Raw genomic sequence first — 17,102 nt, 5'->3', positions numbered from 1 at the left:
TGCTGTCCAATAAGGTAGCCAATAGCACAAATAGTTAACTACAAATTTAAAAAGTCAAAAATACAGTTCCTTAGTGACACTAGCCACATTTTAAGTATATAACATCCACATGGAGCTAGTGGTTACTGTATTAGCACAGAAATGCAATCTTGCCATTTTCACACAACATTGCTCTAGAATTGTAAACAGGGACCTCAGCGGGACCTAAAAGAACCTCTGAGGTTTAGTTCAATTGCTCTCTCTTTTTAAAAAATATTTATTTATTATTTGAGAAAGCATGCACTCGCACAAGAGAGAGCAGAAAAGGGGCAGAAAGAGAGGGAGAGAGAGAGATTCCCAAGCAGGCTCTGCACTGTCAGCACAGAGCCTGAACAGGGGGCTCTGCGAGATCATGACCCAACCCAAAATCAAGAGTCAGATGCTCAACCAAATGAACCACCCAGGCAACCCTAGTTTAATCTCTTAATTCTGCAGTAATGTAACTGAGGCACAGAGATTGATTTGTCCATGATCACAAAACTAATAGCAATGCCAAGACTCCTGGGCCAGCCTCTTGACTTCGTATCCTTTCTATGTTCTTTCTTAAGACTAGTTCTAATCTGCATCCCATCTCAATGCTTCCTTTATTCCTTTCTCTAGAGTCTCTCCAAGGGACATAAATCTCATTCTACTCTCCCTAAACATGAACTTTAAGGGCTACCTAACCTACATTTACCTGACTCAATAATTTTCCTCCAATTTTCCTTTTATTGAAAAACTCTTATTCTAAACCAATTACTCAGCTTTTCTTTCAAACTTCTTGGGCAAACAGAAATTGTCTTTGTTAGTAATTTCAACTGTCTTACTCCAGGCAGAATAGGTGGGGTAACTACCTTGGGACAATGAAATCACCATTTTTGCTTTCTTATCACCAAGTCTTCTAATGCCCTCACTGAATCATTACTTTTATCCTTCTTTTTTCTTCTTCTTTTTCTTTTTTTAAAAACCACCTATCAGAATTCATTTCTTTATCCTTGGGATATATTTCAGCACCTGAATCAAGGTCTTTTCAACTATTGCTTTCACAGATTCCAGTAAGCCTATTGATAAACTATAGAATGTGACTTCTCATCAGTTCCTTTTCTCTTTACAACTCCACATCTGCTCTCTATTCAATATATTCAGATTTTTCCAATGAAGGAACCATTCCTCTCTTGTGCCATGCCTCCTTTACTACCATTACTCCCTTGGCACCTATACATATGCCTGAACCTTTAACCACTCAACTCCTCCTTTCTGCCCAGATTTTCCTGGCTACTCTATAGAGTTCCTACTCAGAATGAAACTACAAATAAGCCCTTAAATGTCATCATTACTTTCTAATTTAACACTACCATGCCATTCTCTAACTATAGCCCACTCTCTGGGGAAAAAGAAATGGGAATGAATATTTATTGAACTCCTAGATAGAGGATTTTCCAACAAGATTTCATCCAATACTATAACCTGCAATACAGGCATTATGCCTATTTTAAGACATAAGGAAACCGTTCTTAGGTATTTACTCACAGGATACAAAAATGCTAATTCAAAGGGATATATGCACCCCAGTGTTTATAGCAGCATTATCTACAATACCCAAACTATGGAAACAGCCCAAATGTCTGACTGATTAATGGCTAATGTTGTGGTATGTGTGTATACACACACACACACACAATGAAGTAATATTCAGCCATCCAAAAGAGTGGAATCTTGCCATTGGCAACAATGTAGATGGAGTTAGAAGAGTATTACACTAAGCGAAGTTAAGTCAGAGAAAGACAAATGAGCAAAGAGGAAAAAGAAGAGAAAGAGGCAAACCAAAAAACATTCTTAACTGTAGAGAATCAACTGACGGTTACCAGAAAGGTGTGTGTATGGGGGCGGGGGGGAGCGAAGATGGGTGAAATAAGTGATGGGGATTAAGGAGTGCACTTCTTGTGATGGGCACAAGGTGTTGTGTGGAAGTGTTGAATTACTATACTGTACACCTGAAACTCCTATAACACTATATCAACTAATTTTTTAAATACTTAAAAAATTTAAAAACTCAATTATTTTTTAAAAAGTTTTTAATGTTTATTTATTTTTGAGAGAGAGAGAGAGCAAGCACATTAGCAGGGGAAGGGCAGAGAGAGAGGGGGATACAGAATCCAAAGTGGGCTCCAGGCTCTGAGGTGTCAGCACAGAACCTGACGCGGGGCTCAAACTCACAAACCCTGAGATCATGACCTTAGCCAAAGTTGGATGCCTAACTGACTGAGACACCCAGGTGCCCCCAAAACTCAATTATTTTATTAAAATAACTTCCCTATTAGATTGTAATGATCTTTGATCCTTTTTTGAAAGTTTGTCATTTTGTTGCTCCCAAGCACTCTTAGCACAGGATCTTGCAAACAGCAGATATTTATTAATATACATCCAGGTATGAACATAAAAAGATGTATCAAAGCAAAGAAAAAATTCAGATGATTTAATAATTCTTACAGAACTCCCAATTGAGGAAAAGAATCAGAGATGTGCGAGCACATTCATGGACTTTGGCAAAGGTTTTATACAACAGGAAAACAGGCATTGGAGTTAGACTCAGCAAATTACTTCATTTCTCTGAGTTCAAGTATCTTCAATCTATTAAGATGAGGTTATTATACTGACTTACAAAGATAGTATATTAAAATGTAACACAAAGCTTGGCATAAAATAAACAGTGACAATAAAGAGATCTTAAATTCATTAAAATCTCCTATTTGGTTTTTAGTAAAAGAAGAGGATTTAAGAAATACATGTTACAAGGAATTAAGAATAAGAAAGTTAAGGGGCGCCTGGGTGGCTCAGTCAGTTAAGCGTCGCACTTTGGCTCAGATCATGATCTCAGGGTTCACAAGTATGAGCCCTGCGGTGGGCTCTGTGCTGACAGCTCAGAGCCTGGAGCCTATTTCAGATTCTGTTTCTCCTTCTCTCTCTGCCCCTCCCCCACTCACAATCTGTCTCTCTCTCTCAAAAACAAACATTAAGAAAAATTTTAACCAGAATAAAAAGTGAAAATTAAAAACAGAGTGATACATTCTATACATTCTACACACTATACATTCTAGTAAAACAATTACAACAAAAGATGAATCAAAACAGAAAAAAAAAAAAAAAAAAGGCTCTGTTTTGACAAGGAAGGGCATCCTGTGAGCAGCCTGAAGCTTCTTAATACTGACTGAAAGGTAATGTCCTACTTTTGCCAGGCCACCAAATGGAGGGTATTTAAGTGCATAAATGGTGCCTGCTTTAACTCCTGGGATACTACCGCTTACCAGGATATACATGTATGGGCAAAAAGGCCTGGAGCAGCCAAGTAGCCACCTTTGTGGCTATGGAACCTTCTAGAATTAAGTGGCCAAGTGTGAAGGAATGTATTGCTTAACTTAATAAGCTGACAGTCTGGGTTCCGCAGAGACCCTCCCAAGGGAAGATACAAAGCAGAAACAATTCTAATTGATGTTATTCTAAAAGGTGTCTCCCCCCTCCCCAACTCAAATTTTCTAGTAGGTCACAAGAGCCAGTAGTCTATGACAGAGCTAACGACATTAGCATATTTCAAGTTAAAGTCAGACAAAAAGGTAAACTCAACACAATAGAAAACACTTACATGGTATGTTCCAGCAGCAGCAGTAAGAGCCACCTGTGAGTTCTCCTGCATCAGTGGCTATGAGCTACAGGGTAGCCCTGCATGATTCTACCAATCCAACCTGGCCTGAACTGGCACAGAGCCCACCTGTGTAGCCATGAATGTCAATGTCGGTGTCAGAATAGCAGTTTTATGACTTCTATACCAGTTTTATGAGAAAAGGATCACTGTGTCCACATCCATAGTTCTCTTCTACTGGCTGCAAATGGGAATGCTTCAGCAAGCACAGTGTGGCCTGGATCTTTGACACATCACCGCAGGGGACCTGGTAGGCACATTCCTGGCCCTCATCAGCAGGATAGGAGCAAAAATTATGTCTGCAGCATTAGCTCTGCAGTTCAGGCTATTGCTGCAAATCCTACTCTATTCTTTAAAAAAATTTTTTTTAAATGTTTATTTATTTTTGAGACAGAGAGAGACAGAGCATGAACAGGGGAGGAGCAGAGAGAGAGGGAGACACAGAATCTGAAACAAGCTCCAGGCCCTGAGCTGTCAGCACAGAGCCCAACGTGGGGCTCAAACTCACAGACTGCGAGATCATGACCTGAGCCGAAGTTGGACGCTTAACTGACCAAGCCACCCAGGCGCCCCCCTACTCTATTCTTTTAGCATGGTGCTTGTGATAAGCATAGTGTGGACAAGGAGCACTAGTGACGCCTATGGCCCTCTTCAACCTGAGTGACACCTTCCCCTTACAAGGAGATGGGTCTGCAAGCTGAAAAGAGGCAGACCTATGTGTAACACCTGCTGTGATGGTTCTTCTCCTGGAAGTTCCATTCTTCTTTCTACATAGTGCTATGCACATGGAAGGGCCTTAAAAATATCCTTATGTACAGATTTTTATTTGTAATTTTGAAAGTCTAATTTTATTATAGCTTTCTGTGCACTTAAAAATGAGCATGATGCATTTTGTACTCTGAAGCGTTCCAAAAAATGTTATGAATATGATACTTACTCCTTCTTTCTTTCCTCTGGCATGCCTGGTAAGTTTTGTAGAGAAGTTACAAACCACAACCATACATATGCTTTCAATGTGTTTATTCAGTGTGACACCAAACTTTCCTCTGTTTTTTTTACATAAAATTTTTATATAAAATAAAATATTTTTATGGGGTGCCTGGGTGGCTCAGTTGGTTAAGTGTCTGACTTCAGCTCAGGTCATGATCTCACAGTTCACAAGTTTGAGTCCTGCATCAGGCTCTGTGCTGACAGCTGAGAGCCTGGAGCCTGCTTTGGATTCTATGTCTCCCTCTCTCTCTGCCCCTTCCCTGCTCGCACTCTGTGTGTCTCTCAAAAATAAAAAACAAAATACTAAAAAAATTTTAAAATAAGTAAATAAATAAATACTTTAGAGGGAAAAATATATTAAAATATTTTGGAGGAGAAAACAGAAGAGCTAAAGGGAAAATCTAAATAAGAACTTGTTTCAATCTAGTTGAATAATACAAAGTTATTACATTATGTATTATTGTATTACACTTAATATTTTTCACAATTATTATTTTTTAAAAATGTTTATTTATTATGAGAGAGCAAGAAAGTGCAAATGTGAGTTGGGGAAGGGCAGAGACAGAGGGAGAGAGAGAATCCTAAGTAGGCTCCATGCTGTCAGTGCAGAGTCCAACACAGGGCTCAAACTCACAAACCATGAGATTAATGACCTAAGCCAAAATCAAGAGTTGGACGCTTAACTGACTGAACCGCCCAGATGCCCCACAATTATTTTTAATGATCTTTTCTAATTAGTCCACTGGTGGCCCAAACTGAAAAACTTTGCCCTAGAGAACGGGGTTTAAACCAGCTAGCAACTTGTTTCCCAAATAGCTTGAGACAAGAGAACACGACCAATTTTCGCTTGTTAAAAAAACAAATTCAATGAAAATACATAGTCAGGCATGATAGGATAATACATCAAACAATCACTATAGTGTTTCATATTCCTTAGTTTTGACATAGATCATATAATGACAAATATTTTGTTCACATTCTCCAAAATAATATCCTTCTTCACCCAATATTAATAACTTCACAGAGTGAGATCAAACAATTCATACATGCCCTCAGAAGTCGGAGGACACCTTATCAAAATACAAATAGAAGAAATAAAAATGGAAGAATGTTTCAGAAAAAGAATAAAGCAGTAGAAAGATGTTAATATAAAAAGAAGATAAAGCACATGGGTCAAAACTCAGACTGAAAATAAAATAATCTTAGTATTTCAGGATAAGCTTGGTGTATACTAGGGACATTTTTCAATTCTCTCTTCTTTTGACCTGTCTTAGATTTTAAAAAAAAAATGTAGTTGTCACTCTAAAATATTTGTTTATTTCCTCTATTTTCTTCTCTTGTAATGCCTGAAAAAAAACTGAAAATTCCCAACTATACTAACATGAAAGTTTTGTTCAGAAAAAAAAAAAAAAAACCTTTAGGAATTTCTTTTTTCATTAGTCTTTCAACAAGTCTTTCATTAGTCCAAAGAGTAATCAAATTCTCTATAAATAAGTTCAAAACTGTCTCTCCCATGTAAATGGAACAATTGATCAAAGCCATACATTCTTCTGAATGGCAGAGTACTTTGGTCTGCTATTAACAAAATATTACTCACCATCACATGCACTGAAGTCTAGACTCCTATAAAATTAGCTGTTTTCAGAGAGTGCAGGCAAAAATCCTGGTGCAATTTTACTCTTTTAAAAAAGCCAAGTACTCTTACAGGAGCCTATAATAATTCTTTTTTAAAATCACACCTCATTTACTGACTACAAAATTTGAGACCTTTTTGTGAGACATTTTATTTAGAACACCTGTTATTCTCCATTTATTAACACTTATTTTTCCAACCTCAAAATGTGGCAATAAAAGAAATTAACTTTAAGCAAATTCTCATGCTTCGAAGCAATGATTTTTCCATTTGCATCAACAGTATTTTCAGTTTCACACTATTGTACTGTTGCCAGAGCTATGGAGAGGACTTAAAAAAACACAAAGGAACAAAATCAGAATAATAATTTAAAAGAATGGAAAAAAGAATATCTAATTGCAATCTCTTTACTGGTGATTTGGGGCTCTTAAATATCCTTTTTTGTTCCTGTGTTGCAAAAAATAAAGACATAACGTACTTTATTACCTGTCCCTAAGAAACAGAGTATCAATTTGAAAACCCTCTGAAATTGCCTTTTTTGGAAAGCAAACCTTCACAATATTCTGAAAGGAATTTACAAACCTCTGAATGTTCATCTCTTTCATCTATAAGTCTTTTTAGATGTAATGCCATATTTTTCAAGAGTGGCTCTATTTCCTCCTGAGACATATCAGTCACTTCCATCCATTGCAGATCAAACACATTTTCCTGATTATGGGTTACCTTTAGGAAAGAAATCAAAATCAGCAATTTTTCTAAATGGCTAATACTTAAAAATTGGTTTCACTTTACTGCAATATTAGCTTAAATATCATACAGTCCATATCATAAAAATGAGAAGCAAATATGATGCCTAAAGAAGACCTGGTAAAAAGGCTAATACTAAGAATTATTTTTACTAAATATAATCTTTAAATAAAAAATTTATATTTGTTTTCCTGTCAGCTAAAAAGCAAAACATTTAATTCAGGCATTACTAGGGGAAGGTAATATTGACATGTTTGATAACTGCTTTAACAAAATCAAATGAATTTTTCTTTAGGTAAGACTAAATTGTGCTGGATTCAAAAGCAAAAGTTTTTTAATCTTGTAGGATATATGTTATTGCACTTTTATACTTGAAAAGCTACATCTTTACAGATTCTGTAGATGACACTGTCCCAGAACCTTAGGAGAAAAGGGCTACCAACATAAAGATTTTAAAAAAATGCAAAAGTTATATAAATGAAATACTTATTTCTTGCTTTCCATTTCTCACTGTGATTCTGATATTCTGCTTTAACTTTCACAAGAAACCGCAAAAATAATAATAATAAAAAAAACACTTTCAAGAATGATGGCAAATTTAGTAACTTGCAATACTTAGCATTTATTCAAAATAAAATACAAACTACAAAGCTAGCATAAACAAACAAATAAATATAAGGGGAAACTCCCAAAACAAAAACAAAAACAAAAACAAAAACCCTGGTATCTTGTGGAGTACTAATATGCTTACTGTTGACAACATTATTACTGACAAGAAGGCTGGGCTCTATGAACGCTAACAAAGAGAAAAGATGATATACAGAACACAGGTTATTCAAATAGAGAATTATTTTAAACACTACTAATTTTTACTATTTAAAAATTCTCTCTCTTATCTTAGTTCTCTAATCAACATGTAAATTTAACATGATCTAGTTCTAAAAAGTCCTCTTAAGTACACAAGATTAAAAGCTCAAGACTAGATAGATGCAGAAATTAAAATCCATCTGTTAACTGTATCAATTACTTAATATTGCACAATATGTCCTAGATTTGAGTTCTTATATAGATGTTAAAATGACTAATGTGTTATAATTCAAGTAACATCTTCAATAAAAATTATACTGTGTCCATTCATTCAAAAGAAAATCACTGGAATGACTTAGTACTCGGGTTATCATCTTACTTCACATTACAGGCAGTGATCCATTTTCTGCTGCTTCTATTTACTATGTACTGTTCATTCTGTGCTGTCTAACAAAGACATACACTTCATTCCTCAGACACTTTCTACCTAATGTCCCTATGGATAAAGGCAACAGTACATTGTAGTTAGTTAGCACTGTGCCATGAGGATTCATTTAAGAAACTATCTCTAAAGAGAAGACACTTTGTCTAATAGCAGAGTTCATCTAAATCTGACTTTGATTTGTTCTTGCTCATCATAGGACTTCAAGTCTTTGGGGACATATAAACACACCACAAGCTTTATAAAAATTAGTATATAAAAACCGTATATAGGTTATTACCTCTTGAATATGTGCGGCAACTGCTGCTTTTGTATCAAAATCTAAACCTTGAATTCTTTCAATAAATTCTTCTTTTTTCTGACACTAAAAGAAATGAATAAAACAATCACTCACATTTTATGGGATATAGTCCTTAATATGTTGTAAATAACTAAAAACTCAATAGGCCAAAAAGTTTGGTTATGTTTTGAACACTACAATGAGGGTTTTGTTGGTTTTGCATTTAAATGGTCTAATATACTCACTTAACAAAAAGATAACAATTTAGAAATATTTATTTAAAAAGCATGGCACTGAAAACCCATACTATTTTTATGCTGTAAAGTTCTAAAGTGGGAAACCATTACACAACCCATGTGAGGTCAGTACAATATTATTATGCTAACTTTACAAACAGAAAAGTAAAGAATCAAGAACTTGTTTCAGGGAGGATAAGTTACTTGCCAAAAAACACAGTGAGTCAGTGGCAGAATTCGGAATACAGCCAAAAAGCTCAGTCAGTCTTTGGCTATCATCAAACAAAACAGCCTTTCTTCTTGGAAAAAAAAAAAACTGTAAGCAATTTTTACTTCAAGCTTACAATCCATTCTCACATCTTCATCCTATCAATCTTAATAAAAGAAACCTACTTTTGTGGCCCAGTTCAACATTTATAAGGTGGTACAATAAATATTTGATTTGTTTCTACAATAACATAAAGTTACCAGGGACAAAATTTAAGAATATATATATATATATATATAAGTATACGTGTATCAAGTGGAATAAATGCAGCATTTATTGTGTAACTTTAAAAAAATCTTTATATAAACTAAAAATATTATGATGTAAATCTAATCCTTTTCTTTCTCAGTACTAAGTAACAGTTTAACATGCATCTTAGTATTTCTGCCTCCTGGGTCTACATCTCTTAAACTACAATCCAACTGCTAGTATAAATGTATTCTTGCAGCTACCAAATGAGAAGTGCATACAAAATAGAAAGCACTGCCTTGTCTAGCTTAAGCTGCATCTCCTGGGCCAATTACCAAACTACTAGTGAAGAGAATAGACTCACAAAAAGAAAAATTGGTTCTTAGATCATTAAGAAACTTAGCAAGGTTATGATTTACACTCTACGTATTTATTATATCAAATCGTAACATTCTACTTCCATTGCCTACAATTTAACTTAACACATTCCCATCAGTGCAAAAAGCTCTGTGTCCTGTAAAAACAAAATTATTAGAATGACATAATAATATTAAAATTATGGGGTGACGGTTGGCTCGGCAGGTTAAGCATCTGACTCTTGATTTCAGCTCAGGCCATGATCTTACAGTTTGTGAGATCAAAGGCTCTGTGCTGACAGCATGGAGATGTTTGGGATTCTCTCTCTCCCTCTCTCTTTGCCCCCCCACCTACACATGTACTCACTTGCACAGTCTCTGCCAAAAATTAATAAATAAACTTTAAAATTAAATTCCTGAGAATGTACAATTTCTAGCTGTGACTAGGAAATCAGAGTTTTGGGGGAATGGGATTAAAACTAGTCAATTTAAAAATAAGATTTTTTTAATCTAGTAAATAGTATGTGATAGGTCTAGTGACAAGAATAACTTTCTGATAGTACATCTGTGGTATATATTAACTACCTTTTTAGTTACGATATGCCCAATTTTTAAATTTAATGGTTCCAAAGATGTTGACCTATACATAGTTTTTGAGTGAATGATCATATAAAATTGGCAGGGTTATGACAACTATGACTCACTGAAGGGTCCCCCGATTTCAACTGCCATATCTTTGTCTGCCTTCAACACATATACCTCCCTTTTCTAAGCCCTATAGCCATTATTTCTTTATTTATACTATCTTTAAGAGCTCATCGTTTAACACAGTCTCAACACAAATCAATGAGATTTCTTCTTTTACTCTTAAAATACCCACAGTTTCTACTAAATCTCATCTTTATTCAAACTCTATAAGTTTCAAGAATTCCAAATATGCTTCATAAATAGGTTAGGCTTTTTTAAAGAATGCAGAATGAAGGTTGTAGGATCTTGAGGGATAGACTATCAAGATGGAAAAGAGAATGAGAGAAGATACAACTCTGAAGTTCAATTATCAGACCAAAGTTTTATTTAAGTGTTGTCCAATACAGTAATACAGCTGTCCAATATACCTGTCCAATACAGGTATACAGCTACTGAATACCAAAATGTAGCTAATGCAACTAAGAAATTGAAATTTTCATTTTAGGGGAGCCTGGGTGGTTGGTTAAGTTGGTTAAGTGTCCGATTTAGGCTCAAGTCATGATCTCACGGTTTGTGAGTTCCAGCCCCGTATTGGGCTCTGTGCTGACAGCTCAGAGCCTGGAGACTGCTTAGGATTCTGTCTCTCTCACACTCTTCCCCTCCCCTACTCATGCTGTTTCTCTCTGTCAAAAATAAACATTACAAATTTTTTTTAAAAAGAAAATTTCATTTTATTTAATAGTAATTGATTTTAATTTAAATACCCACATGTGGCTCACAGAGGCTACTGTATTGACAGCCCAGTTCCAGAGCATAAATAAAGAAGTATGGTGTTGGGGCTCCTATTGGTTAAGCGTCCAGCTTCGGCTCAGGTCATGATCTCGTGGTTCTTGAGTTAAAGCCCTGCATCTGGCTCTGTGCTGACAGCTCAGAGCCTGGAGCCTGCTTCAGTTTTTATGTCTCCTTATCTCTGCCCCTCATGCGCTCACTCTCTCTCTCTCTCTCTCTCTCTCTCTCTCTCTCTCTCTCTCTCCTTCTCTATCTCGAATGAATATACATTAAAAAAAAAGTATGGTGTTAAAAATAGACCTATAAATAATTTTACTTCCAGCAATGAAGACTCTTGTGAAGAAGACTAAATAATCATTACAAATTGTTTTTTTCCACTTAAAATGAAGCTCTCTTTTATCTTTATATAAAGTTTTGAATGTGTTATGGGCACTAAAGTTATTTCTAACTCTATAATAGCAACTGATACTTAAGTCAGCAGATTACCATGATATTCTAAGAATATCTGGGAAGCTGGGATATAGGAAAAGAGCAGAAAAGTTATGTGGGTAGGAAGTTGGAGGCCTGGTGGGGAGAACTGCATTCACCCTAAAGTTCTGCATCTTTCACCAGAGTATCATCTCTTAATATATTATTCCTCAAATTCCTTATAGTTTTACTTAGTACTCTCAGTGCTTTCTCTTATTAAAGAAAACAGGTTTATGTTTAAAAATCATACAAAAATAAGGAAAGAGTACCCAAAACAAGTTACTGAACAATAAAACAGTAAAATGAGGAACACATGCATTGTTTTCAGTAAGAATAAGAACACTGATGACTGAATAGAGAATAGAGATCATAGTTCCATCAAAAGTAAAACCAAAATAAGCCATGTAAAATAAATATAGAAAAATTAGAATTCCCTCTTTAAAGAATGGTTCTCCCACAACCCCAAATAGAAAATAATCAATGATGGCGAGGATATGGAGAAATTGGAACTCTATATACTGTTGGTGGGAATGTAAAATGGTACAGACACTATGGAAAACAATATGGCAGGTCCTAAAAAAGTTAAAAACAGACCTACCATATATGATCTAGCAGTTCCACTTCTGGATAGACACCAAAAAAACGGAAAGCAGTGACTCAAACAGCTATTTGTATACCCATATTTACAATAGTATAATTCACAATAGCCAAAAAGTGGAAGCAACCCAAGTGTCCATCAATGGATGGATGAACAAAATGTAGTATATACATACAATAGAATATTACGTAGTCATAAAAGGAAAGACACTCTGACACATGCTACAATATTGATGAACCTTAAAGACATTATGCTAAGTGAAGTAAATCAGTTATAGAAGAACAAATACTGTATGATTCCACTTATGTGATGTCCTAGATTAGTCAAATTCATAAAGACAAGGTGGAATGGTGGTTGCCGGGGGTTGGAGGTAAAAGAGATATAGGGAATTACTGTTTAACAGGTATAGAGTTGCAGTTTTGGAAGATGAGAAAAGTTCTGAGATGGGTAGTGGTGATGGCTGCACAACAATGTGAATGTACTTAATGCTAATGAACTGTATTTAAAAATTTAGTAAAACAGTGAATTTTATGTTAGGTATAAATTTTCCCATGACAAAAAAAAAAAAGTTTCAGCAAAAAAATTCCCTCTTTATATTAAGCTACATTTGCTATTTTCATGTATTCTCAGAAAAATAAATGCCTCAACTAGAAGCTATGTATTATTTCCCCAAATGTAATGGAATAATTAATGTTCTAAAATGTTTTTAAGATGGTTTACAGATAACTGGTAGAAAAACATCAGAGTGTAGCCCTCAAGCTGAGCAAGTTCAAAAACAGTTTTCTGAATCAAATATGAGTCTTGTAATTGCTTATGAGGGCACACATAAAGATCAAAATTTTAATTCCAATCACACTTGACACTCAGTTACTTTCAATACTATGCAAACTGGTGAAAGTCCAAAATAAATAATATTTTTGGAGACTGAAGAGCCAGCACTAATATAAACCTAAGTTCTGCTGAATTTTACATGGTCTTTGAAGAAAGAAATTGGGAATCTTCTCTCAACTATCTCATGGCTCAGATGCAGAGCTATGTGTCCATAAAAAGTTTAGCTAATACTCAGAACTGGTTTAGAAGATTTGTTACCCACTGAACAAGATTCTGGTGGAACTGGACTGGTTTAATTAGTCAATAATGAAAATACATAAGCCCTGGCCTTGAACAATCTTCTTTGTATTCAAAGTTATTCCTGTGGTTTATATTTATGTATAACTGAAGATAAAAAAGTCTTAATGTTTTCCAATTTTCTTATGCTTCTTTCCATTTCTATTTCTTTTTATGAATATAGCATCTTTTAAAACTTGTGGCTCACTGAATTCTTGAACTTTAGTATCATATCAGCAAACTTTAACTTGCTATTTCTACCTATGAATCACAAGTATAACAAAAAACTAATCCTGATGTGGAAAAACATATTTATGCAAGTTATAACATTAAATGTCAGACTTTTAACCTGTTGAATTACACAGGAATAGATTTTCTGTAATTGAGATTACATTTTAGACAGTGTTTAAACAATACTTGTTGGCTATTTAGCTTTGTCAACAGTTTCTTCTCCTGAAGTACATTTTGGCTCTTCAGTATCCACAAAGATATCACACTGTTCATACAGGCAGTTAAAGGGGCTGACAGGGAGATTCTGATTGTTACCCATTTGATGTCATTAGCATCAGCAGCTCCCAAATACCTACAGGATGAAATCTAAATTCTATCTTAAATATAGGATACTAGAGAATTATAGAAAATAGGGTAGGGGTTAGCAGCTTAGATTTTATAATATTTTTTTATTGCTTTTACAAATGGTAATAATGGTTTCTTTAATATTTTATTTAGGCTTTCCCTAAACTGTTCATAAAAAGTCCTTAGTTCTGCTCTGTTTCTCCTGTCAATTTTCGTAACCAGCAATAACCAAACAGTAACCAGGAGTTACAACCAAATTTATGCTGTCACTATGTTACTTAAATTTACATAACGCTCATCAGTAGTGGGTATTTTTTTTATTTTTTATTTTTTTAATTTTTAATGTTTATTTATTTTGAGAGAGGAATGCACAGAGTGTAAGCAGGGGAGGGGCAGAGAGAAAGGGAGACACAGAATCCGAAGCAGGGTCCAGGCCCTGAGCTCTCAGCACAAAGCCCGATGCAGGGCTTGAACTCACAAACCATGAGATCATGACCTGAGCTGAAGTCGGACGCTTACCCAACTGAGCCACCCAGGTGCCCCAGTAGTGGGTATTTTTAAAAGCAAAGAAAGTATTTAAAGCTGTAAATAATTAAGGCTGTGTTTCTAATTTAGGATTTGATGACCAAATTAGAATAGCAATGACTATAAACACTGTATTTGCTTAATATTTAGACAATTATAAAGTAAACACCTGTATATTACACAGCATGAAACTTAAATAACATGCGATGTATAAGTATATAGCTCCCAAGCAATCAGCTCTAAAAACCACACTCTCTTGGATATATAATTTCTGGCATATGTATGTAAAAACTTACTCACGGTCACAATATTTATTTGTTTACAAATAAATTCATTCCACAAATAACTGAGATAGTTTAACACTGTAATCACTCATCCAAAAAAATGGCTGATTTAAGGAAAAATCAGCATAGAGAAATACATTTTGAAGTCAGACAAGAGCTTAATCTTAACTCTCTGGCCTGTTGGAAATACGAATCTAGAGCAACCATCTTGGTTTGTCAGGTACAGTCCCAGTTTACATATGCAGTTCCACCGTAATTGCTAACAGTTCTCTTTTCCTACTCTCACAAATGTCTTCATTAGGAGAACTTACATATCACCTGACCTAAATACCAACCTCTCATGTGAAAAAAGAAATTACAAGAAAACCTATATAAAGAATCATACCTGAAAGAAAGTAGGCTTTCAATAAGCCACAGCCTGCTCTTATTTATAATCAGTTATCAAAAGGGCAATATAATAACCCAGACTCCTAAATAACGTTTTTCATAATTTCTGCCTCTTTCTGTTGCTAATCCTTTCTCTTCTGTAGCACACATACATAAACACATAAATCATAAGGATATTTGGGAAAAGTTTTTAAGAGTACCTCTAAGAAAATTTGAAAAACCTGGGGTTACTAGAAGCCTCAGAATTAAAAAAATATACACACTTTTTAAATGATACAGCTAGCTGATAATATAACTAAAGTTTGAAATGAAGTAACAGAGTGTTTTCCTTCAAAATGTCCTTAGTTTATAGTTATTTAAAAGTTCCTAATGTAGCCTTTGAAAAGCAATAGCCCATCTTTAAGTCTTTCAAAAACTACAGCCTGAAAAAATATATAAAGAAGTTATTAAAATGAAAATATGAAGAAATATTTTAACTTACCTGAACTGCACAACCCAGTAAAAGTAAAAGCAACTTTTTAACTTCTTCTGTGCCTTGTTCTGAAATAAAAATGATTGCTAAGTACTAAATTTCACTTTAGTTCCACTCTCTTTCTTACATTGGTAGAATTCATTGTTAAGTTACTATTCACAGCAACTTGACCCAAGGATTAAGTCTGCAAGTACAGTGAAGAATTCAAAAAAGCAGCTCTGTGTGCACAGTGTGGTAACAGCAGAAGAAATGACCAAGGATGTCCATTTTGAAGGGTTACAGTATAGACAAAATGGGCTTCAATGCTCTATCCAATAAAGTGTGCTAATTATAAATCCACTAGTTTTCCATAAATTATTATACCACACCAGTATACCAAATGAAGAACAGCTGATATAGGGGCATGCCATAAATTCAGTCAAAATGGTTCCTCATAAGTCTGGCTTCTTTTTAGGTCTATTAATGTTCTCTTTCTAAAACACATATATGATCCATCTACCTATAAAATTTAAATGGCTTTACACTGTGTAGACTCATGAGAATCCAAACCTTAAATGTTACAGCCAGGCTGGTAAAAATGAACATTTATAATAAACTGGATAAAATTAATGGTCTGTAACAGAACTGGATAGTACATTTGCTGTGCAACAGCACTCAATTCAGATTTTCTCAAAACATATATATCTGACAAAAAAAAAAAAGTCATTTCTTTGGGCAGAATTTCACTATCAGGCCAATCTGTCCATAATAAAGTCCAAAACTTCTTTTCAAACATTTCCTCCTACTCTCCAGGAAACAAACTATTTTCTTAGCCACACCTGATCACCGTTCCCCAAATATATACACATCTACACTCCTCTGCCTTCACTTCTGTTACTCTCTCTGCTTGTCTTTCTTCCCTACACCATCCCTCTAGTGAGCTACTTACAAATCATGATCCTAGACACCACTCTAACATCTCTGTGTAGTCTTCCCTGACCAAACCAGCCACCAGTGGTCCCCAACCCTCTTTTATTTGCCAACTATAAGAATAACGGCTCCAGGGGCGCCTGGGTGGCGCAGTCGGTTAAGCGTCCGACTTCAGCCAGGTCACGATCTCGCGGTCCGTGAGTTCGAGCCCCGCGTCAGGCTCTGGGCCGATGGCTCGGAGCCTGGAGCCTGTTTCCGATTCTGTGTCTCCCTCTCTCTCTGCCCCTCCCCCGTTCATGCTCTGTCTCTCTCTGTCCCAAAAATAAATAAAAAATGTTGAAAAAAAAAAAAAATTAAAAAAAAAAAGAATAACGGCTCCATATTTCATATGCCTTAATACTTTTACAGAGCTCTATTTTGTATTAATTATTACATGGTTTCCCAGTCATCTGTGCATCTCTCACCAAAACACAAGATTCTGCAGAGTACAGACCATTTTCTTTATATTCCTGGTCTTTATAATTTGGTAGGTAATTACTAAATGCATGTGAAACTGAAAATAATTCCATTTCACATATAATTTTTTTTCATTTTTTAATTTGTATAGTCAAACATCCCAGAATATCTCTAAAGACCG

At 35.1% G+C, this 17,102-nt stretch overlaps 1 protein-coding gene and 1 pseudogene across 9 annotated transcripts in view; one reads left to right on the top strand and one right to left on the bottom strand.

The window, feature by feature from the left end:
- CCDC88A (coiled-coil domain containing 88A) overlaps positions 1-17,102 on the bottom strand; it is a 141,109-nt gene that overhangs the window by 75,506 nt on the left and 48,501 nt on the right. For all 9 annotated transcript variants that reach the window (XM_058684065.1, XM_058684066.1, XM_058684069.1 and 6 more), the window contains exons 5-7: positions 15,566-15,624; positions 8,615-8,698; positions 6,921-7,061 (exon numbers count right to left, since the gene is read on the bottom strand). In XM_058684065.1, the coding sequence (XP_058540048.1) occupies positions 6,921-7,061; positions 8,615-8,698; positions 15,566-15,624 (284 nt within the window). The remainder of the gene's footprint in view (positions 1-6,920; positions 7,062-8,614; positions 8,699-15,565; positions 15,625-17,102) is intronic.
- On the top strand, positions 2,539-5,493 carry LOC131486134 (sushi repeat-containing protein SRPX-like; annotated as a pseudogene).

Source organism: Neofelis nebulosa, chromosome 9 (genome assembly GCF_028018385.1).
Source record: "Neofelis nebulosa isolate mNeoNeb1 chromosome 9, mNeoNeb1.pri, whole genome shotgun sequence".
In the NCBI taxonomy this organism is placed as follows: Eukaryota; Metazoa; Chordata; class Mammalia; order Carnivora; family Felidae; genus Neofelis; species Neofelis nebulosa.
This window is presented reverse-complemented; position numbering and strand designations above follow the sequence as displayed.